The following is a 24,718-nucleotide window of genomic DNA, read 5'->3' as shown; positions in this document are numbered from 1 at the left end:
CTCTCTTATTTTCTAATAGAAATTTCATAAAAATAAAAAGTAAAATAAATAAAGTAGCGTATGTTTTGTAACCCGACAATCTGATATTGAATTCGGAATTTAGATTTTCCAAATAGGGTTTTACAATAGCCATTGTATGAAACCCTATATGCTATATATATTTCCAATACCTATCCTTGATGGGTCTGATGATGACGACGACTGCTCCGACCGAAGAGAACCCAGTTCCTCCCGGTGCGAAATCGAAGATATGGAGTTTCATGGGACAAGTTTGTAATTATATTTTGGAGAAATTGAGGATTTTACACCTTTGGAAGTTATGGGAATTCAAGTGTTATCATTTCTTGAAAGAAAAGGAGAGAGAAATGGGGAGATTTAAACAGAAGAAGACGAAAAGGAACTGAGAAACAGAAGGAGAAGAAAGAGAAAATGTTTTTCTCTTTGTCCCCCCAAATGTATTCTATTCCTATTAATAATAATGAGGCACCCACCTAGGGTAGTACCTCTGTCATTATCAAAAAAAAAAAAATTTCTGAAAAAAAAATAATAAAATAATATTTAAAGAGTGTTTCTAAATGTACCCAGCAAAAATCTATGTACACCAGCAATCTATTTAAATTAAAAATATATAAAACAAATTTGACTAGTTTCCCATTATGCCCCCATCGCTAAACACTGACACACAAAAAATCTTTCCAATATCTTTATCAGTTTATCCTTAGCACAGAGTCAAGTCGTCTGGAGGAGGTGCTGCTGGGCCTGGAGGAGGTAATGGAACAGCGGTGCCACGACGGAGGATGGCGAAGGAGGCGGCGGGGCTTGGTTGGAAGGGAAGGTGGCGGACTGGACTTGATGGGGGGTAATGGCAGTGGTGGTGTTGCAGTTGTTGTAGTTGTTGGCATTGTTGTCCATTGGTGGGATTAAAGTTTTGATGTGGCGAACTAGAAATTGGGGTTTGATAAGAGGGTGCGGTGAGGTTTGATTTTGCAGGGAATTTTTGTAGTGGGAATTCAAGAGTTGGAGTTTTATTAGCACAACATCAAGTTCGAGGTTGTTTTGTCTGGGGATGAAGTACTCTTAGTTTCTTCTTCTATGTACTACTGCAATCTAATATTCTATGCCCCAAGCTGATAGCCCAGTTGATGGCCTTACAACTGCTGGAGTGAACACAACTCGGTCACCGGCTGCAACTTCTTCTACCTCAACACAAATAGGAAAAGATTATGATTTCTCTTCCTTAATTAACACAAGGGATGTTCGCAAAACAGTGGTCGAGGACCCTTGATGGGTGATGATCATGATCCGATGGATGTCTCTGTTGTACCATTTAAAAAACAGAAAAAGAAAGAACAGTTAAATCACAGGAAAATATTGCTGCCGAAGCATGGTCTTTCATCTCCTTCTTTAGTTTAATTTTTTCTCTTATTTAAGACGAGGTCTAGTAAAACTGTTTAACTCTTGAGAAAAGAAAGGGAATAAGATGTTGTTGGGTACAAGATGAGGGTATTTTAGAAAATTTAGCTGAATTTAATTAAATATTATTAGATATAAATAATTAGTCGGGTACACTTAGAACTTTGCTGGGTACATCTAGAAAGACCCTATTTAAATTAGACCTATCTGTTAGAGTATAATTATATCAAAATTGACAATTGCCACCTCAACTATCAAATTCAAATTTGACATAGATATTTTGACTCAACCATTGGAGATGCTCTAATATGACAAGTCTGGTGTCTCGTCTACTATTGAGCGTCGACACAATGGACACAAATGACAGGTTTGTAACTTATGTGATGAAGGTGTGAGCAGGGCAAGTGAGCAATAAAGTGATCAAGGCTCTCCTTACAAACAAGATACAAAGCTGCCTAATAGCAGCTGCGAAACTATCCAACTTCAAAACCAAATTGTTTTATAGGATGGGGTCATTATTTAAATTTATACAAACCAAACACAATTAGAAACTAAACTAGCATGAGAATCCGCGCAATGCCGTGGGGCATATTTTCTACTTTAATCTTCTTATGTTCGGTTTTAAGTTTTTAGTTGACAAAAATAATTAAGATGTGTCTGTCTAGATGAAACGAAAAACATGTTCTTACTTGGTATTTTCCCCGCACTATTCTGCGGGTCTGTTTTTTTTTTCTTTTTCTCTAAATTGTACGTAATAGTTTCACCATCATAAGCTAAGAAATGTTAATTAAAAATGTAATCCCTTTCATATTACAAAAGCTGGTGGCTTAACCAGACTTGCATATTTACATATTTCAAAAGCAAAATTTTTAGCAGATGCTGGTATTACTATATATAAGTTCTTCAGATGTATCATCCTCGTCTGCTGTTGATCTGGGGGCTGGCACTGAAAGATTGGATGGTAAGAGAAGAAAGGAGTGATTGAAGTTACCGTTGAAATGTAATCTTGAATATGATCATCAAACATTAACATATAAGAAGCACTTTCCTTCCAACCCTATTTAATATCAAACACACACAATAGCAGCAGTAATATTTTGGTCATTTCTCTAATTAGAACTGTTTGGCTCCAATTTTGTTGCAGCTGGTCAACAGTCTCTTTTCTGCGCGGGCGTGCCAGCACCGTTCGGGTGCGGTCGTCGGGGGTGTCCCTTGACCTGACTTCTTTCAAGCAATTGTAGACGAGGAGAGCACCAACCTCGTCGTGGGATTCTTTATGCCTCGTGGTGAGGACTTTTGCTAATCTTCTTGAAAATCACAATCGATACTCGATGTTGTAGATCGAGCAGAGCGAGAACCACTGGGAAGTAGAGAGAACTTACTAAAGCGTGACTTTAGCTTGGCTGGTTTGCAAGGGCGTTACCCTTTCTTGGCTGGTTCCATAACCGTTGTGGTCGTGGTACTACAATCGGCTCCCGAGGAGACTAGGACCGAAGTACGTTGACAAAGGGTTTGGTGGCACTGAAAGTCGGCTTCTGAGAAGACTAGGACTAGGAGTGTGATCACCGCTAAGAGAAAGAGAAGGAGAGGAGTTACTCTTAGAGAGGTTTGCTCTAGAGAGACTTAGATCATCTTAGAGATGTATTGATGAGTGAATTGTGTCTCTAAGGCCATGTTTGTTTCCCGGAAAGTGGGTGTTGGGAAAGGAAATACTTTCCTTTCCTGCATTTGGGGACAGCCAAGGAAGGGAAACAATTTCCCAAAGCAAAGGAAAAAGTGGAGGAATTTGGTTCCCTCCCCCCCCCCCCCTCCGGAAACACTTTCCCAAAGGAAAGGAAAGTGATTCCTTTCCTTTCCAGTCAACCAAACATGGCCTAAGTGTTTCATTGTAACCTCTATTTATAGGCTACCATGCCAAGGTGTTTAGCATTAAACAAATGATAGTGGAGCATTAATTAGAGATAAGAAATGATGAATTTTGGAGATAATGAAGCATAATTGGAGGTAAAGCATGATGAATTTCGGAGATAAGGAGATAAGGAGGCATAATTGGAGATAAGGAATGATGAATTTTGGAGATAAGGAAGCACTTTCTGCTCCTTTATTCCTTCAATTTTATCTCCATCAAGAACTCATATTTTGACCATGACGTCTTCATAAGAAATGTTCCACTATGAGTGTAGATCACCCTGGTAAAATTTCAGAGCTTTTGATATAGTGGTTGGGCCGAAAACGCTGCTGGACCTCTTACAGGTCCAGTTTTCCAAGCCTCTCTAGACAAGGAAATTGGACTGATTGTTTGAAGGCCTTCCACTCTAAACTAGCTCTGGCACTCTTCATAAGAAATGATCCTTGGGATTTCTAGATTTAATATGGAAAATTTCAGCTCATTTGAATTTCGTTTGGCACTCTAAAATTTCCCCTCTTTCCTTGTTTAGCTCGGTTTCTCCTAGCCGAAGTAGGAAAATGTGCTAAAGTTGACTTTTCATGCTTTCATGCTTCCATGCTTCCATAGTAGGCTTTATTTAGCCTCTAAATATATATTTCAAACTTGTCGACAATATATAGCTTGAGCCACTGACATTGACTCAATTTCTCCAAGACGTGCCTTGTCAGGCCAAAATGCTCATTTTGGGTCCAAACAAGAACTTTAATTTAGAATAAGAGGAGGTAAGGCTTAAAAGAGTTGAGAAATTTATTTTGATCCATGAGTAAGAGGAAAAGAAAATATGTTTTAGACTTTAGAGCATTAATCTCCTTAATCAATGTTATTAGAGAAGGCATTAGAAATTGACCACTGTTTATATATAGTTTGCATCTGATTTATCTGTATCTAAGGTTTTTGTTTTCTTCTTTATATTTTATCTGTATCTGAGGTTTTTGTTTTCTTCTTAATATTATTAGAAACAGAAAATTTGGACCAAGAAAGTGTTGAAAAAATATAGTGGTATCTAAATTTGAATATCTAAATAAGAAAAAAGAGATATTGAGTAATCTAATCAATGGGGCCTAAGCAATACTGATGCAGCCAAAAAGCCAGAAGAGCCGTACAACAAAAGTCAATGGTCAGAAATTTCATGTCAGGAAAGATCTGTAAGAGCAAGTCCATCGGTATCACTTTGCCCGGGCAAAATGAGGGAATGATGATGTGTTGACAGGGCTAGCTCTTTTTTTTGCTTCCACCGGCCCATCTTTGACCAGGCAAGTCTTGCCTTTTCATGACCAAGGCGAAACAAAAGGGCAAGGCCCTGACTAAACTCCTGACCAGTCAAGCAAATGCTCCAGCTCGGCCCGCCCCCCACGTGGCTGACGTCAGCCACTGACTCCACCTTACCAGACGCGCTGGAGAAGAGAGTGGACTGCACGGAAGAAGCAGGAGCTGCCTTTCCGCGTGGGGGTCACGATTTTGTCCTGTATTGCCAAACAGGGACGAATAGTACTGTGCCACGTGTCCAGCAGCCGCTGTATGAGGATAAATTTGATTCCAACAGTCCTTTAAGCTATATGAACAGTTAAAATCGATGAACAGTTAAAATCGATGAACAGTTTTGACCGGTCAAGAAAAAAACTGGTGGAAACCCATGTCCAGTGGCAATGAATAGTAACTTGACTGGTCGAATTCTTGACTTCTCGACTTTGCATTTTCTTGACTAAGGGTGAACTTTCTCTAAGAGGACGAACTACTAAAGCATTTCACAGGACATAGAACCTACCTCCTCAACTGATTTTGCATTCTAGCAATCTTTATAGAACTCTCGATCCCCAAAACACAGCAGCTCAGCAAGAATATTTAACCTATATTAGCAATATTGTATGCAAGTAGAAGATTTTTCAAAATATGAACCAACATTGGAGAGGGCCGGAATGACTACACTGTATACACTCCACAGGTGGAAAAAGCAATGGAACATTTATAGTCACGCATATAAACACGGAAGAGTCAAAACCCACTCTATTGCATATAGAAGTTCCCCTTCAAACGATGTTGTGAATTCTTGATAATAGGATTGACGTACTCCCATAAAAGCAATACAGGGTTCAAGTAAACATTCTCTGTCACCCGTTGGCTATGCCTATGTCTATACGGAGTCTCGCTCATGTTCCTAATCTCCATTAACAGTTGTAATCAGCAATGCATGTGACAACTGCATACAGAGCATTGCATCGATCTTAGGGTGATGCAAGGACCCATTGCCATTGGTTATTTTTATGTCTGTACGTACACACATGCACTTGCCTGCGAAAAGAAAACCAATCGTTTTCATTATTTTAGGAGGTTCTCTTTATGTTTATTGTAATCTGGGATTTAGGCTCTACGTCTCCCCCCCCCCCCCAATGTATTCTGTAATTTCATTAATCAAGACTTAAGGACAACCACACCAAAAACAAAAAAACTCAACCGTTTTCATGTTTTGATTTTGCGCTAATTGATCTTAGTCCTAACTAGAAGTTGATCTTTTTGTTGGTTTGCAGAGACATAACCACATTGTTGTTCTAGCCACTTCATGTTTTAGGCGCTAAATGTTGCTTTGCTCAAAGGAAACTTCGGCATCAATGGAGGGTGACAGTGGACAAAGCACTACCAGTTTGTTAAAGCTAATGACAGCCCATAGATTGTACTTGTATGTATTTGTAATTATAAGCTATATATTTATTTTTGGTTTTGGTAACGGATTAGTTAGCTCTTTTAACTGCTCCAACCTTTACCGAATCCAATACGTAAGGAGATGCTTTCCTAATCACTGATCACGTTAATGGTGCCACTGTGAATCACCGCACTTTCTCTTTGGACCACTTCATGTGCACCAATATCCAAGTTCATAGTTTATAACAGAGAGAGGGTAGCACCAGACGTGCTCATATTTAATCACACCGTTTTTTGCCACAAAATCCTTTTATTTAATCCTCGACAGATGAAGAGAAACTTATTAGAATAAAATAGATATAAGTACCAAATATAGCACAATATCATTGTGTATTCTTATGTTATGTAATAAACTTAAAAAATAAAAGAACACGAAAGAGAGAGAACATGAATCAAAACTCCTCAAACAAAAATGTAAGAAAGCCATACCACAAGCATTTGAAGAATCTGTAAAATATATATATTTGCGCACATCAATGAGAAATTCAACTTCAGTACTTGCGTCATTACTAAAGGTTACCACTTCACTTGTAAATGGGGCTGTGCTTACACCTTTCGTCCTGGCTGAGACAATGGTCTGCTTGGAAGATGAGTAGTATCCTAAAGTTTGCTCTACTTCTGCTACCACAGCACGACAAACCCGTCAAACAAAAACATAACGTCATAAAGGCAAACGAGAAAGGAAAAAAAAAAAAAGGGAATTCAAATAAAATGTCCATGAAGTGATGAAACTTAAAAAATCTAATTACACACAAATGAAACATTTAACCTTATGACAGTTTGCATCCCATAGAGTAACAACTTTGCAAGCTTATAAACGTGGGCTTCGTTTTTGTTTACCATTTTTTGCTTAAATCGTTCTGAAAGTACATGTTATGACAGTTATGTAATGGAACTGGATCACTAAATCTCTCATGTTTTAAGGTTTTATGCGTAATCACTTTCTAAATAAGCACAAACAATTAAACTCATCGTTATACTTCTACGCAACTCGCAATACATACTACTTCAACTATAACATGCCAAGACTTGTAAAAAAAAAAATATGTATATATAACATATATATATGCCAAGACATTCTACCGGTAGCATTGCCGTGTCAGATGGAACCACAAAACCTAATTAACTTGCCCTAATTCTGTCTTGTCATGGTGTGCGTAATGCCGTAGCACAAGAAATGAAGATGATTCGAGCATCGATCAGGACGTCACAGATGGTGTTCATGGAAATGGCATGGCATTATTTTACATAATCTTGGTTGTGACGCATGTGATTATTGTTTAGACGGTGGAAATGGAGCATCATCCTCCTCGTATGTGAGATCGGATGCACATCTTTCTGCTTTTTTTTTTGGCGCTTTATGTTTAACCATGTGTGTTATATGTAGGGAATTTGGGAATATTCGAACGTGTCTTTCTTTCTTTTATCTCCTTCCTCACCTTCCTCAGCACTCGGCACAAAAGAACCACCACCAGTGGAAAAGACCCTAGCCTTGTAGCCATGGGAAAAAGGAACCCAATATGAATTCATACATAATGGTGGACAATGCAAGCTACCTCTTTAGTTGGGGCAGTAGATTCCCAATACCAACTGCCGCAATTGCTCCAGTAGTTCAACTATTGCAGTGGACGTGACAATATTACTCATACATTTTCATACACTTTTTGTTTGTTGAGAAAAAACTCATTCATCTTTCAATTTATTTTGTTAACTCACTTGTGAAATTTAAAAAATGGGAACCTACTTGTGAAATTTGGCTTCATTCGAAGTAGAATCGCACATTGCTTAGTTTTTTTTTTTGATCAGGTAGTTAGCTGTTAGTAACTCACACACTCATGCAGTGGTATCCCAGCGCCAGGACACCTGCACCGACATTGTGGCGAAAGCCAGGCAAAGCCAGACTAATCCACTGCACCGCAGACGCACGAATCCAAAGGATTCCTCAAATCTTCTGGCCACGGGATGGAGCTGGGATTCGAACGCTAGACCTGGGGGTTCCAGACTAGGCCGTTCGACCAACACACCACACCACGTGGTTCACATTGCTTAGTTAGGTACACGCTACTGTGCAAGTAATTCTTTTTAGTTGAATTCGTCCCTCAACTCCTAAAGGAAACTTTATCTCATGATTGTGATCTTCATTGATTAATACAAGCTTCTTTTACTAAAAAAAAAAAAATTACAAATGAAATGAATTTGTGATCAAAACCAAATCTCTATAATAATTTTCATCAGTATCTACTAAATGAACAACTATGACAGTTTTTTTTTTTAATTAAAAGCGATCATGAAATGATGATAAACAAAAAAAAAAACAATCTCAATTAGATACCACTCTACGTAATCTTTGATAGAAAGAATAAAGAGAAAATTATAAACATTTTTCGTGCCCAATTTATGCTTGCTTTTTTAGTGAGCTCTAGTCTACATAGCTATGGTTTCTTTTTACACCAAGTTAATGAATCTCATGGAGTACCACAATTGAGTGCATTGACGAAGGGAGATTCACGGTAGTTTTCTTAGTGTAAGCTGAGATTTGTAGTTTTGTGGGCTCTTGAATATTTGTGCGACAATGTACTAGTGGATGGTACCCGTATTCCCTTACCTGCTTGACCACTGATTTAGGGTACAAGCATATGGGGTTTATTTGTATGTGCCGTTCTGGCTTTGGAATTAAATGAAATTTTTATTACTCTGTCAAAAAAAAAAAAAAAACAAATCTCTATTACTATAAAATGAAATCAAAGTTTCATGTCATAAACTTCACTAACTTTTGAAATGCCTACAATACCTTTTAGAATAAAAATAAAGGGTTTTTGTCCATTTACCCCAATTCTATGGATTTTTTCCCACTTACCCCATCAAGTTTTTTTAATTCTCCCTTATCTAAAACACTCTAAGGAGGTTTTCCCCACTACCCCATTAAGTTTTTTTTTTTTTTTTTTGAAACTATTTTACCCTCACCCCTTTGTTATATATATATGTGTGTGTGTATATATATATATATATATATATATATATATATATATATATATATATATATATATATATATATATATATATATAGAGAGAGAGAGAGAGAGAGAGAGAGAGAGAGAGGTCATAAGAGACTTCGCCAGAGTTCCGTCATCGACAGTCGGATTCCTGCCAACAGTCACCGGATTCAGGTCACCGGTAGCCCAATTCCTGTCACTGGCTGCTGCCCACCGGACTTCTCTAAAAACCTCGCCGGAGGTCTCCAAAGAGGTCATCGGAGATTTCATAGGTCACCGGAAAAGTTTATTACCCCCAAATAAACATGTATTGCCCCCCAATAAACCTTTATTGCCCTCAAATAGAGGGGCAATAAACCTTTATTGCCCCCTAATAGAACTTACAGTCGCCGGAATTGGAACTAATCTCGCTAAAATTAGACAAATAAAACTTTGATTAAAGAAAAAAAACGAGGAGATTACAACAATTCAAAACGTCTATTTCCCCCCAGTATAACTTTTTTTTTTTTTCATTTTTCTTTCCTTCAGGGCCTTCTGCCCCATTTTACCCAAAAAAAAGAAGTGATATGGGCACCCAAGCGTCCAACAGACCCAGCACACTGCCGGAGATGGTGCTAAACACTAGCTGCTCATATACAGACTGTACAATCCCATATTCACCAATTATCACCCACTCGATTTCTCCTGAAATGTCACAAACACACCACCAAAAAATCACATATCGAGAGGACAAAATCAACAGTAAAGATTTCGTCCTCAAGCGGTCTTACTCGTTCAAATTCGAGCGGAGCTTCGCTTTGGAGCGGATGATGGTGACGGAGCCGACGACGGCGTCGCCGTAGCAGTACCGGAGAGGCGAAAGCTTCTGGAGCAAGAGGTCATCGCCGTTCGGGTCGCTGAAGCCTCAGGTCTTCTCGTTCCGGTTGCGAATCGGAGTCACTGGGGAAGCATAATGGGAGTATGATTGTGAATCGGAGTCGCCAGTTTCCCATGGATCAATTGCTTCATGGTGTTTGTTGAGAGAGAGAGAGGCTGTGACAGTAGTTGTAGTTATCTAATTAGAGAGTGGGCAGAATAGTCATTTTCCTTTAAATTGGGTTAGTGGGAATACAAATTTATTGTTGGAGTAAGTTAAGGACCCAAAAATAAAAGCGCATAATGAAAAGAGTTATTATAATAAAATAAAATAAAAAACACAAAAAACATAAAATTAAGGAAGTGGATGAGAAAAAAAACTCTCACATTGTTATCCATAACAAATAACGCGTATATCGCATAGATATTAGGCTAGTATATATAACATATAATACATATATAGAAACAAAAATAAGGATAATCAAATCCATCCATCTCCTTTGCCAACAAAAAAATAAAATTCATATATCCCGAACTGTTCCCTTCCGAATGACCATTTTCTCCTTTATTCCCTAACAAACAAAAAGCTAAAGTAGTGCGAATCCATGCTAAAAGCGAAATAAATAAATAAATCTAAGGCGGTGGCAAAGCTCAAACCTCTGCCCCAGCCCATGCAATCTATGCTCCTAAACTTTGCGGCGCACCGCCATGTGACTCCACCATCTACAGCTGGGCCAAGATAGTTTCCCAGATGTTCCCGAACACCTTACACCACCATATCCGAGGCCCAACCGGAAACCGCCACGTACTCTGTGCTCAAATCGAAAGCAACCACCATTCGGACTTGGATTTGGATCGGAGACTGGTTTTAGTGGCAGTATTGGACTGGGAAAGTGGAGAGGGGTAGAAACGGCAAAATATTTTGTTCCAAAAACACCAAATCTCTGTCACGAGGACCAAAAAACAGGAACAAATATCTATAAATAATATAGGTATCCTATTCGATTTGTACGTTTGCCATATATATAAGCAACGACCCAAGGATATAGATCGAGGAGCAAGAGAAACCAGAAACTAGAACTCTAGAAGTGGATAGATTGAGAGAGAAAAGAGGGGTTGTCATTGGGCCACTTTAAAGTGAGACGGACAAAGCTCCCCCCCTCTTTCCTTTCCATTCATAGCCTCTCAAAATAACAGAAAATACAAACCAAAAAAAGTTGGATACAAATAATCCGGCTTTTTTTCCAGCAGCAATCTAGCGCCGCAGCGAAGGAGAATCGAGAACGCCTTCATCCATCTCTCTCTTCTCCTTCGCTCCTTCTGACCCCCTCCCTCCCTAGCTAACCAGGTTTTCCATTTTTCCGATACTTTCATTCATTTTTTTTTTTTTGGAAACATGCATCACATTACGTTGATTTGTAATCATTACATTGGATTAGGGAGATGGCGCTGTACGAGCCTATCAAAGGTCACGAAGTTGATGAGGAACACAGAATGGCGGATTCCGTGATCCTCAACAACAGTAGCAGCAAGAACGTCGACGATGATGATGTTGAGATGGCTATCCGGGTCTCCAAACTGAGATCCGCCGCCCCTCCGAACGACTCCGTCTCCGTCGTCACCGCCTACAGTCACCCCGAGGCAACCTCATTGCCCAGTTCCAAGGTGCGCCACCAACAACACCATCAGCAACGGCTCGTTTCGCTCGACGTCTTTCGCGGACTTACGGTTGTGGTAATGTCTATTTTGCCCTTCCTCTCCCCTGTCTTCTGTTTCGTTTCGTACCGTCGTACCGTCTCGCTTCAATTCCGTTAACAAACTATTAGCGGCGAAGATGACGCCGTTTAAACGCTTCAATCTGCTTTTTCCTTAACCGACGCCGTTTTTGTTTCCCTCTTTAATTTTCCTTTTGTCCTCTTTCTTAGCATTGGTTTAGGTTTTGTTTTGTTTGGTAGTGATTGATGACCAATCAACTGTACTAATCTAGTATTAAGTGTTACGATAGGACCTAATAAGATAAAAAAAATTATATTAGATTTAATCACGATTAAAATGAGCGTCATGATAGCTGTAATCAATTTTTAGAGATAATCATTTGTTCCAGTAGAAGTAACGTTTAGATGGATTCATCTTTAATGTTTATGTTCTTTCCTTTCACGCCAATTTAACGACGTTTTTAATGTTTCTCTGGTGATCTTTTCGATTCAGAAATGGGAAAGGACCAACGGATTCTGAACCAACCTTATAACGCTTTACGTAAAAAGAAATGAAATAATAGTTATGGTAGTAGTGGCACCAAACACTGCTCTGGTATTATTATGGTTCCATTTTGCGCACATAGCAAGCAATCTGCTTCTGCCTCCTTCTATCTTCAATATGACATGATGGGCCAGCGATATCTGATCTGACATGTATTATGGATCAGTTTCTGGTTATACTTATTATACCTCCTCCTTGAGGAACGTGATGAATGGCATCATAGTGCCTCATTATTTTTACATTACCTATATGGAGGTCACAGATTAGATCAGAGTCAGTGAGTCAGGTTAGTCACTGGCAATTGCAGCTGGGGCTTTGAAATTTCCACAAAGTCTTGTCACTGGCATTTAACACCCTTCACTTTGAGACCAGTGCAAAACCATAGTCTTCTCATTTTATGTGCAGATCTCTTCTCTCTATTTTCTTCATGTTGAAGGACAATGAAGGGTGATCTCTTCTGATAATAAAAGGGCTTCTGCTGAAAGCACTTTTTAAAGATTTTTTGTAGAGTTTCTCTAGGTAGATTTAAGCCCTTCCCGTAGAAAGGAAATAAGATAACTTTTTTTTTGGTCATAAAAAATAAGATAACTTATTTCGAAAGAAACTTAAAATTTTCTATTATTAAAAAAATGATTTTTTTTTTAATATCACGTTCACACATTTGATTGTCTAGAAAATCCTTAGAAATAACTAAGAAGTGCTTCTATAATCTAAAAACACTTTTATGTTGTTTTGTTCATGCTAATAAAAGACCCTTTTATTGTCTAGAAACACTTTTTATCAACTTTAGAAATATAAACGAGCGTCAGGCTTGCAACAAATTTTTCATGTGTTAGCAAGGTCTGTGCCATAGTTGTTTTTTCGGGATGAGATGTTTGTTTCCATGATTACTTATCCAAGTAATTCTTGATGATTCAGCTGATGATACTGGTGGACGAAGTTGGTGGACTTGTGCCTGCAATCAACCATGCACCCTGGAATGGTTTGACACTTGCAGATTTAGTCATGCCATTCTTCCTCTTTATGGTTGGTGTTTCACTTTCCCTTGTCTACAAGGTACCTATCTATCTCTATCTCCCCACAACTTTTTTTTTTTTCCTTTAATTTGCATCTACCTGCTTGTACAATGTTCAAAATACTAATCTATATCATTCTTGAAAATATTTCTGTGTACAGAAATTATCATGCAGGGCCATTGCAACTAAAAAAGCATTAATAAGGGGGTTGAAGCTTCTAGCATTAGGCCTGTTTCTTCAAGGTGGATTTTTCCACGGCATCAAGGAACTAACTTTCGGGGTCGATATTGCAAAGATGAGATGGATGGGCATTCTCCAGGTGTGTATGCTGTATTATTAGTGTTGCTTTTCTAAGTTCTTTATATTATGGTCTCCATAGCACCTCTAACATGCTAGCTGTCTCCCACAGAGAATTGCAATAGGATATTTATTAGCTGCATTGTGCGAGATTTGGCTAAAGGGTGATGGTACTGTTAGTTCAGGATCAGCTCTGCTCAAGAAGTATAAACTTCAGTTGTAAGTAGTAATCACCTTTTTGTTCTTTTAGTTTTCTGTTTCATTTCTTATCATATCTATATGCTTAATTTTGAATGTTTGCAACCTCTTTCTCAGGGTTATGGCACTGATGATAACTGTGACATATCTATCATTGTTATACGGCTTGCATGTTCCTGATTGGGAGTACCAAATTTCTACTGGACCCTCCTCTGCACCAAAAACATTTTCGGTAAGCTTTGGTCATTTATTTCATAACTTTCGCTACTAACTTTCCAGAAATGTGACTCAAGACTTTTTCTGTCTTATCTTTATCTTGAAGGTGAAATGTGGAGTAAGGGGTGACACAGGACCGGCATGTAATGCTGTTGGGATGATTGATCGCAAGTTATTGGGTCTTCAGCATTTATATAGAAGACCAATCTATTCAAGAACAGTGGTAAATATTACTTTGAAATTCATTTACTTTTGGTGTTCCTCATTTTCTTTACTAACGATTTAAAATATGTTTGTTAACAGCAATGCAGTATTAACTCCCCGGATTATGGGCCATTACCTGCTGATGCTCCTTCTTGGTGCCAAGCCCCTTTTGATCCTGAAGGACTTTTAAGTTCATTGATGGCCATTGTTACCTGCTTGGTTGGTTTGCACTATGGTCACATCATTAACCATTTTAAAGATCACCGGAACAGAGTTCTGCACTGGACTATCTCATCCACGTCTCTTGTAGTCTTAGGCCTTGCCTTGGACTTATTTGGTGAGGGACTTGTTCACAATTTTCTTGTATATAGTAGCAACTGTCGAAGTTGCTGTGTTTTGTTTGTCTCTAAACTATCTGCTTCCATCTTTTCAGGTATGCATATAAACAAGGCTCTCTACACATTCAGTTACATGTGTATGACAGCTGGTTCTGCCGGCATTATCTTTGCTGGGATTTACTTAATGGTAGGAATCTTTCTAATCATGTAATATTACTTCACAATTTTTCTTGATTCTCATTAACCTGAGGTTGTGGATGTTACTGCAGGTTGATGTTTGTGGCTACCGGCGTCCAACTATTGTGTTGGAGTGGATGGGGAAGCACGCATTGGCAATTTTTGTTCTTGTAGCTTGCAATCTCTTGCCAGTTATTCTCCATGGATTCTATTGGGGCAAGCCTCAGAATAACATTGTAAGTTCCTTCTTCTACATCTTGTGTGTCAGTTATCTAGTAGTGTATTGCAATCTGATAATCTACATCACCTCTTCCAGCTCACCTTAATTGGAATTGGAAAATGAACTGACGGAGGCTAGTTGCTTGGGTTATACAAGTTTGAGTTCGACTAATTTTGTTGCATTTGGAGACGAAGAGAGATGATTTGGAGTTTGGTCTTTTTGTAGAGGCGGCATCACATTCTCTCTCCCTCTTACTCTCTTCCATGTATTTATTGGAGCTTCTGTACATAAAATGGTGCAGGCCTAACCTTTTACTAATCAGGCTTGCATTAAAAAAAGAAATACATGGTGAGATTTGAAATTGCTTGCGGTATCTGTAAATAGGAAGGATTTCAAGGTATACTTATTATTTGTACGATTATATCGAATATTGCTTTGGTGCCACATGCATTATCCCTCACTGATTAATATGTCTGGATACAGACTGAGCCCCAGATAGCTTGTTTGGTGATGTACGTCATTTTCTTCACATTTTAATACATTTAAAAGTTTAAGCAAGTTTAATATATAGGAATAATTATGGTAAAACAGACTGCATAAATGAACAAGCTCATGTTTCAACATTCATAAATGGTAGTATAACCATTGTTGTGGTGAGGAATTTGTTCCAACAGAAAGTGAAGTCTCAAGAATCAAGATTGCAGTGAATCAAGAAACAAAAAAAATCAATCAGGAAAGAAATCACTGAACAACTACGTGAAACCCCACAGACAATCTACTGAATCCATCAATTGGTCAGCATGCATACCATGGTCACAAGGATGAAAGAAATCACAAGTGTCGATGGGGAGGTGGAGTCGGAGGATGAATGTTTTGGAGGAGCCGGAACGAGAATGACAGTGGAAGGAGAAGAATCATTTGGTGGATGGTAATAGGGATATATGGCATATCCAGTCTGAGCTATAGTGAACACAAAGAGGAAGACACCAGCAATGACAGAGATAATAGCCCATGGATTTCGGAAGTAAGTGTGAATAAGATTGGCGCGCCACTCATTCCACGGCTTTCTGCAGTAGTGATACACCCTCTTATGCACAATTTGAAGGCTGCTATCCGGGTCCTGTGTCACATCCTTAGACAGTGAATTGAACAGATTAGCCACTGCTTTGTCACTCCCCAAAGCATTCTGGATGATCCCTTTCGAGTGTAAGAGGGCAACATCCATAGCATTGTCTATGATGTTGTCCATGAAGAGTAAATAAGATGTCACCTCATTTCCTGCTCCTACATGGAATCTTTCAAACGCCATCAGATTCAAGAACATGGACTCGGTGGTGTCATCCACAACAACAACAGGGAGCCTTAACACTCCCCGGGCGAATGTGATGTCTTTGAGGCTTGTAGTTGCACTTTTCTTGAACCTGATTCCTGCTTCATTGAGCGCTGTTGCGGACCAGATGATCTCATCGTCATGCTCACTTGACCTTATTTTGTAGCGAATATATTTGGGATCAGGCTCATGCTGAAGCAGACTCTTCCTGTACATGTCCAACACATGCACACACTTGCCCATGTTTGGAGAAACGTTACTAGAGCAGAGGAACTTGACTATTAGCTTGGTCACAAACCCTTCATCCTGTCCAAAACAATGTAGTCATTGCTGCTAAAATAAAACTTTCGACAGACTAACTAATCAATTACTTGAAACTGATGATTGACATACTTTACCTTAGCTTTATCATGTTCAACTGCCACCAGCTTTTCAAGAACAAGCATTGGCAACTGATTCTCAAGCATTAACATGTCACGCTTGATGTATGGCACGACATGGAGCCTACCATGTTCTCCAAAGATGGGATCATTAGGAGCATAATCACCCAGTACATGAGCAGCACTCCTCATGATTTCCAGCATGAAACAGCCATCTAAAATCATCAGTTGCAGGAATATGTCCGTAATTTCTTTCGGCACAGAACGAAGCAGAGTATATGAATCCTTCAATTCATTCTCTACTTTAGCCAATGCATCTACAAACAACTCAACAGGCTTTCCACATCTTTTGAGGAAATGAAGCAGCGCGCGGTGCTTGTGCTCCTCCGTTGGATTTAAGGAATTGTAGTGGTAAGGCCCAAAGGAGACTGTTTGAGGCTTGTAGGCCTTCTTGTTCATGTCTGTGAGGCTAGCTGGTAGTTTGTAGATTGACCCCTTATTCCAGCGATCCTTTTCTGTTGAAAGACCTTCCATGTTCTTGAGATCTTCATTAATTTGAATAATCCATCCGGTGCCAGCCATTATGATCTTCTGGTTTCTCAAAAATTCTACTGGCTTGAGATAACTAAATCTGTTCTTTTTATACTTCCCTGAAAATCAGAATCAAATTCTGAAGTTTCACTGTTTCAGTGTGTACAATGTTTTATTCTTGCTTTAGAAATAAAACCAAGCACACATGCTGCTGCCACCAAAGAAGCGTACAAACTATGTTATTACTAGCATTCTTAAAGCTAAAGTGGTCAGGGAGTTCAATAAACTAGAGCCATGGGGCAAACTATGAGTCTGAAAATTCCTTTCTTCATGCAAGGAAAGCTTCATTACTAAGTCATCAAGGTACGTAGCTGATTCCTTCTTGAAAACAAAGTTAGTTTCTATCCAATTGAATTACAAATTCAGAACATTCTTCATTTTGGTTTGAAGCTCAATCTTTACTGATCCCTAAGACAATACTATTTAAAGCAAACACCAGCCCCAGTAGTGACCCTTAAGCAGTTATTCAGATTGCTTCTAATACAAGAAATCATAGAATAGAGTTGCCCAGATACTATTACAGATTGCACATTACTCCTGTCCATTTTGAGGATAGCGGGAATAGAATTCGGCACCGGACTATCACACCTTCTGTACTATCAGTCTTGGATGGTATTTTTATTTAAACCATATTCTTTCCTTTGTTTTCAAGGCATGCATAAAAGCAACAATGCTCTTTACACATTCACTTGGTGGGATATGTATCAGCTGGTTCGGCTAGCGTTCTCTTTGCTGGAATTTATTGATTGCATTTACCCAAAAATATAAATACTTGCATGATTGGGGACGATCAAAATTATCATAAGAAACCAACTAATCGAGAGGCGATCAGTAAGGAAGAAATAAGAAATTATTGAAGAACACATACATACCCCATAAATCATCAATCAGTAAGCATCAATACAGTAAACAAGAATGATAAGAAATATTGGTGGTTGTTGAAGGAATATCGATTTAGTGTGCCTTATCAAACTAGGAGTAGCAATAGGAGAGAAGGTTCTAGATTTCCCAATCCTACACGGATTGGTATTCCTTGTAACATTAGAACTAGTACTTTGTAATCCCTATATATAGGGCTCCTATTCTCAATAATAACACACATCTCTCTCTCGAATCTATTTTACTTAAACACGTTATCAGCACGACTCTAGCCACAAAAACCGAAACAAACTATTCTGCCTACATGCGTGCCTACTGCCCCAGCAGCCCCTAGCCCGAGCTAGCCAAGCCTTTGCTGCAGCCTGCTCCTTGCACGCCCAGCGCTACGCGCCCCTGAGCTCCGTGTTGCCCGCCTACGCGCCCGTGCGTCTGCAGCCCCGCGTCGCTGCACTGCTGCTCCTGCAGCTCTGCCGCACATCTGCTGTCCCTGCAGCACCTACGCGCCCCTGCGCATGCATCCCTACTGCCCCTGCAGCACCAACGCACACCGACTGCACCTTTCCCTTTTCCTGTGCACGTCCGTCTGTTTGCAGGCTCCGAAACATCTAGTTCGGAACCTCGGAACAAAATCTTTTCTTCATCAAAGTTGTTCATCTCTGTCTCTTCCATCTGACCTCCGAATTTCAGCCTTATCGGAGTTATTTTGAGACCAGTACAACAATCAAAGTGAAAACTGTTCAGAAGAGAATTTGCTCCGAATTTCAACAAGCTTGACCTTATAAACATTCGCTGCACGCCTCTACTCGGATTGCTTCGCTCCATCATGCCTGCATCGACACGCGCGTGATCCAAATACAAGTAAGTATCCAAAAGCGTAAGTTTTGAAGTTCCTAAAATTTGAAATTTAAATATTTCTTCTTCTTTTCTCGGGGACTTGAAAACCTCCCTTCTTCTACATCCCACCTTTCTTATAACGTGGGTTCGATCATTGAAAAGCGGAATCGTGGGGATTCACGCAATTAACGAACTAAGAGCGTTCGTAAGACTTCGGACTAAGAGCGTCCGTAAGCATCGATTTACGACCATACAAACATCATTGTTTCGGTCTAATCCAATCATTCTTGGAAATCGATTTCTTGGTAGCATAGCTCGGAAATCTTATTAGTTTTCGTGGAAGCATTGACTCCGAAACTAACTTGTCCCTGTTTCATCTTTTAGGATGTCAAACATGAACAAACTCGATTTTGTTCCATTGGATTATGCAGGCAAAAGGTACTTAATTTGGGTCACTGATGTCGAGATCCACCTTATTGCCCGTGATTTATTGCATACAATCCAAGAGCTTTGTCCTATAGAAACAGCTCCAGACCCTCAAACTGAGAAAGATAATTCCAAGGCACTTGCCTTCATGAAACGTCACATGGATAGTGACCTACAGTTTGAGTTCATAAATGAGGATAGCGCCATAAAGCTTTGGCATGCGCTTCGCGAACGATATGGCAATGTTCGTGACTCCATACTTCCGAATACAAAAGCAGAATGGAAAGATCTTCGCTTCTCTGAATTTGACACTGTCATGCAATTTTATTCGGAAGCTCTCAGCATCAGAGCAATGATGCGTCTCTGTGGAAAAACAATCACAGAAGACCAATTGATTGAGAAAACCCTCAATACCTTCCCCGCTGTGCTATGAGGTCCTCTGACTTATTCCGGACTCATGTAAATGCAAGACGGATCACAAGTTTTCAACAGCTTATTGAAGCTATGGCCACTACTGAAAGACATGACAATGAACTTGTGAAAAGAAGATTTGATAGGCTTCAAGATAGCTATCAAGAGCATCGTCCTATGGCTAGAGAAAGTCGCCATCGACGTCATGATCCATACGATCGAAATGCTCAAGAAGGTAATCGCTCAAGGCGACAATCCCACGACCGTAGGAGGCGTGATTTTGAGGGACATAGGGTTGGAAACCATGGAGCCAACGTTGGCCATGGGCACCACTTTCCAACGCCACCAGTCCTAGGGACTATGCATATTGCGCCAATGCGCCTCAATCAAGGGAGAATCCTCTTTATGGTGTCTATTTCTGATATGGAACGTCTGATCAATGGACCTGAATTTGCAATGTACCTATGAAGGTAGTCGCATCAGGGTGATCAAGACATCGAGTTCACAAAGACTTTAAATCTGGCGATGAAGACAAAATGCCGCAGATTTTTATAGTCTTTATTATTTCCAAGAATCATGTAATGGCAATTATGCCTTAAATCAATAAAATGACTTATTGTATTAACTCTTTCCCTCTAGGCGTACTCAAGAGTAATTGTGATGTCTAGGCAAGGTTTGATCTGAGAGAACGGTTTTAAAAGTGAGCAACGCTCCACCAAAATCTCGCCTTACCTTACCTGGTCACAACCAAATTGAAATTACCGAACGGATTGCGTGACTACGATTTGTCTACGGTTTGATTTTTATGTTGGATTAGATTTTGGTCAAGAAAATTTGATGTAATCATTGGCTATTATTAATAAAGTATCGATTGATTTTATCTCATGTCATGGACATATTTTTCGAACTTTATTACTTACAAGATGTAAGTGCCAATGATTTTCATGTGGAAACACATTGTGAGAATGGACAAGAGTTCCTTTGCATCACCTCTAATGACTACGGACATAAACGAGTCTTAGAGAAACTTATGTGTCGCTCTAGTGGGTTGTATGCAACCACTATTCGAGTCACTGAATCCAACCATGTCATGAGAGATGATTTATGGGATTCCGACACATATAGGCTTTGGCACGACCGTTTGGGACACCCAGGTCGTGACATGATGATCCGTATATTAAAGACTTCACACGGACATCCCTTTTTCAGAACGAAAAGAAGTAAAACTCGGTTTTTGGACACCGAAGGAGCCCCTGCGCCTCACGGCGCCGTTCACCCCCAAATCCGGCCATCCTTGGCCGGCGCCGCCTTCCCCCTGCGGCCTCAGGGTGGCATTGACGCCACCAAGGCTCCTTTGTCTCCAACTTTTACTTCTACAGTCACTTGTGATTTTGTAGCTCAACCAAAATCCTCATTGGTTGTTTCTAAAGCCCATCATTCGTTCTACAAAGCCTGCTCTTTAGCCAAGTTAGGATCAAGACCATCCTATGCAAAGGACACCAAAGAAAATATACCATTCTTGCAAAGAATCCAATGTGATATTTGTGGACCTATTCAACCATCATGCGGACCATTTCGATATTTTATGGTATTGGTTGATGCATCGACACGCTGGTCACATGTCATGCCATTGTCCACAAGGAACGCTGCATTTGCTAAACTCCTAGCACAAATAATTAAGTTACGGGCTCACCACCCTGATCATCCTATTAAGTCTATAAGATTAGACAATGCTGGGGAGTTTACATCAAAAACTTTTGATGAATATTGCATGTCCATTGGGATTGATGTTGAACATCCAGTTCCTCATGTTCACACCCAAAATGGTCTCGCAGAAGCCGCCATTAAACGTCTACAAATGGTTGCTCGAGCATTGGTGATGCGCACCAATCTCCCTATTTCTGCTTAGGGCTATGCAATATTGCATGCAACTGTGCTTATTCGTCTGAGGCCCACTGCCACTCAACCATTCTCTGCGTCCCAGATGGTTACTGGGTATGAGCCTGATGTCTCACACTTACGCATATTTGGGTGTGCAGTTTATGTGCCTATTGCGCCTCCACAGCGCACCAAAATGGGTCCTCAACGACGATTAGGCGTTTATGTTGGATATGATTCTCCAACAATTATCTGCTACATAGAACCCTTGACAGGCGATCTCTTTACCGCTAGATTTGCGGATTGTCACTTCGATGAGACAGTCTTCCCGTCGTTAGGGGGAGATAAGAACATCAATGTTCAACAGGAACGACAGGAATTGTCGTGGTCTGTCCCCACTCTGTCTCATCTTGATCCCCGAACCGCACAGTCCGAAATTGAAGTGCAGAGAATTCTCGATCTTCAGAACGTAGCAGAATCGATGCCTGATGCGTTTTCTGATATCGCTAAAGTGACGAGATCACACATACCTGCTGCAAACGTGCCTGCAAGGATTGATGTCCCTAAAAGTAGAGAACATGACGCCAACTCAAGAATGCATGAGCATGGCGCCAACGTCCCATCTCACAGTGATGGTGACGTTATGGCTAGGCCCACGGCTCCTGCCAGGAAGCGCGGGAGGCCCATAGGTTCGATGGATTCTCGCCCAAGAAAGAAAGCGAGTTTGGCACACAATAATCCATTAATCATCGATGTGAATAATCCATCTCATGAGAATATTCCGGACTATGGTTATGTCCAAGAGACATCATTGGGGGACGCTCCAATGTCAGAACCAACTCCAGAGAATAGAGAGATCTCTATAAATTACACTAGTGTATATGAGATGATGGATAGAAATTCTATGGCGATTGATGATGCATTTGCATATCATATTGCAAAAGGAATTATAGAATATGATGATATCGAACCTCGCTCTGTTGAAGAATGTCAACGAAGAGCAGATTGGCCTAAATGGAAAGATGCGATCCAGGTTGAATTGGATTCACTAACAAAGAGACAGGTATTTGGGCCTGTAACGCAGACACCCCCAAGTGTAAAGCCTGTTGGCCATAAATGGGTCTTTGTTAGAAAGCGTAATGAGAAAAATGAGGTGGTAAGATATAAAGCCCGCCTTGTGGCGCAAGGTTTCTCACAACGCCCTGGAATCGACTACGAGGAGACATATTCTCCCGTAATGGACGTTATAACGTTCCGCTACCTTGTCAGTTTGGTAGTTTCCGAAAAACTTGACATGCAGCTTATGGATGTGGTTACAGCATATCTCTATGGGGATCTAGATTCAGAGATATATATGAAGGTTCCAGATGGACTTCAATTACCCAAATCAAGTGGCTCTAAACCACGGAGCGCGTTTTCAATAAGATTAAAACGCTCACTATATGGATTAAAACAATCCGGACGGATGTGGTATAACCGTCTAAGTGACTACTTGATTGGGAAGGGATATATTAACAACGAAATATGCCCATGCCTGTTCATTAAGAGAACAAGTTCCGGATTTGCAATCGTAGCAGTTTATGTCGATGACATGAACCTAATTGGAACTCTAGATGAGTTGAAAGAAACTGCTAAATACTTGAAATCCGAATTTGAGATGAAAGATCTTGGGAAAACACGGTTTTGTCTCGGTTTAGAACTCGAGCACCGTAGTGATGGGATTTTGATCCATCAGTCTGCATATACTCAGAAAATTCTAAGGCGCTTTAATGAAGATAAAGCGAAGCCTGCGAGTACTCCCATGATCGGCCGTAGTCTTGAGCCCGGAAAAGATCCGTTTCGTCCAAGGGATGAGGACGAAGAACCATTAGAGGCCGAAGTGCCCTATTTTAGTGCAATAGGCGCATTATTGTACTTAGCTCAATGCACAAGACCGAATATCTCATTCGCAGTGAACTTGTTAGCTCGACATAGCTCTGCGCCAACACGCCGCCATTGGATTGGTGTAAAGACAATCTTTCGATACCTAAGAGGTACGATTGATATGGGCCTATTTTATCCCTACAGAGAGACGAGGAACGACGGAAGAGTTGGGATCGGACCCCAAAAGGCAAAACACCCCCGTCCATAGAATGGCCGCCGGTCATGTTGCCGCCGCCGCTCATGGTGACCGGCGTCCTCCTATCTCCCTCCATCAAAACAACAATGATGTCTTGATGGGTTTTGCTGATGCAGGGTACCTCTCTGACCCTCACAAAGGTCGCTCTCAAACTGGTTATGTCTTTACCATGGGAAGCACTGCGATATCTTGGAGGTCTACGAAACAGACCCTTGTTGCTACTTCCTCGAATCATGCAGAGATTATTGCTCTACATGAAGCCGTTCGTGAATGTATATGGCTAAGGTCTGTGATTCGACATATTCAAGGAAGTTGTGGTTTGAAGTCTACCACAGATGAACCTACATGCATTTATGAGGATAATGCAGCTTGTATTGAACAAATGAAGTTAGGTTTCATCAAAGGCGACAACACCAAACATATATCGCCTAAGTTCTTTTATAATCAGCAACAACAATCACTTCTAAAGATTGAAGTGAATCAAATCCGATCAGAGGATAATGTAGCGGACTTATTCACTAAGTCGTTACCTAAATCCACCTTCGAGAAACATGTGAAGAGCATCGGATTGAGAAAGATATCCGAACTCCCACGATTGTAGCAATCAGGGGGAGATATCGACATCAGGGGGAGTTATGATGTTTACATGTTCGATCTCGAAGAGTGAATGACGTGTTGTGCTCTTTTTGTCCTTCGACCAGGGTTATTTTTATCCCACAGGGTTTTTGTTACCTGGCAAGGTTTTTAACGAGGCAACGGATGAAGCGTCACCACCAAGTTTGAAGCGGCACAAGGGGGAGTGTTGAAGGAATATCGATTTAGTGTGCCTTATCAAACTAGGAGTAGCAATAGGAGAGAAGGTTCTAGATTTCCCAATCCTACACGGATTGGTATTCCTTGTAACATTAGAACTAGTACTTTGTAATCCCTATATATAGGGCTCCTATTCTCAATAATAACACACATCTCTCTCTCGAATCTATTTTACTTAAACAGTGGTGAGGTTCGAGATTTATGCACGATTTGAAGACACCATAGG

At 40.2% G+C, this 24,718-nt stretch overlaps 2 protein-coding genes across 3 annotated transcripts; one reads left to right on the top strand and one right to left on the bottom strand.

Moving 5' to 3' along the window:
- Positions 1-10,911: 10,911 nt before the first annotated feature.
- On the top strand, positions 10,912-15,275 carry LOC133710551 (uncharacterized). Of its 2 annotated transcripts, none has more exons than XM_062136651.1 (11): positions 10,912-11,254; positions 11,350-11,640; positions 13,084-13,221; positions 13,342-13,500; positions 13,591-13,697; positions 13,794-13,908; positions 13,999-14,115; positions 14,196-14,433; positions 14,530-14,621; positions 14,704-14,847; positions 14,928-15,275. In XM_062136651.1, exons 2-11 carry the CDS (start codon positions 11,350-11,352, stop codon positions 14,952-14,954), a joined length of 1,428 nt encoding a protein of 475 aa, XP_061992635.1. In that variant the 5' UTR covers positions 10,912-11,254; the 3' UTR covers positions 14,955-15,275. The 2 variants fall into 2 exon arrangements, with proteins under 2 accessions (XP_061992635.1, XP_061992633.1); XM_062136649.1 differs by having other exon boundaries at positions 11,346-11,640.
- A 222-nt stretch (positions 15,276-15,497) lies between these two features.
- Positions 15,498-17,315, bottom strand: LOC133710552 (UPF0481 protein At3g47200-like). The gene is made up of 2 exons (XM_062136652.1): positions 16,560-17,315; positions 15,498-16,467 (listed from the first exon to the last, which is right to left on the bottom strand). The coding sequence occupies exons 1-2, from the start codon at positions 17,121-17,123 to the stop codon at positions 15,619-15,621; spliced, it is 1,413 nt and encodes a 470-aa protein (XP_061992636.1). The 5' UTR covers positions 17,124-17,315; the 3' UTR covers positions 15,498-15,618.
- Positions 17,316-24,718: the final 7,403 nt, after the last annotated feature.

This window comes from Rosa rugosa, chromosome 5 (genome assembly GCF_958449725.1).
Source record: "Rosa rugosa chromosome 5, drRosRugo1.1, whole genome shotgun sequence".
In the NCBI taxonomy this organism is placed as follows: Eukaryota; Viridiplantae; Streptophyta; class Magnoliopsida; order Rosales; family Rosaceae; genus Rosa; species Rosa rugosa.
Note: the sequence above shows the minus strand (reverse complement) of the source record. Positions and strands in the feature narration are given on the sequence as shown.

Excerpts from the sequence above, each read along its gene's own strand:
- LOC133710551 (XM_062136651.1), top strand. The coding sequence starts at position 11,350 with ATGGCGCTGTACGAGCCTATCAAAGGTCACGAAGTTGATGAGGAACAC. Across the intron at positions 11,641-13,083 it reads TTCGCGGACTTACGGTTGTG|CTGATGATACTGGTGGACGA; the intron begins GTAATGTCTATT and ends TTGATGATTCAG. Across the intron at positions 13,501-13,590 it reads GATGGATGGGCATTCTCCAG|AGAATTGCAATAGGATATTT; the intron begins GTGTGTATGCTG and ends TGTCTCCCACAG.
- LOC133710552 (XM_062136652.1), bottom strand. The coding sequence starts at position 17,123 with ATGGCTGGCACCGGATGGATTATTCAAATTAATGAAGATCTCAAGAAC. Across the intron at positions 16,468-16,559 it reads TTGAACATGATAAAGCTAAG|GATGAAGGGTTTGTGACCAA; the intron begins GTAAAGTATGTC and ends TGTTTTGGACAG.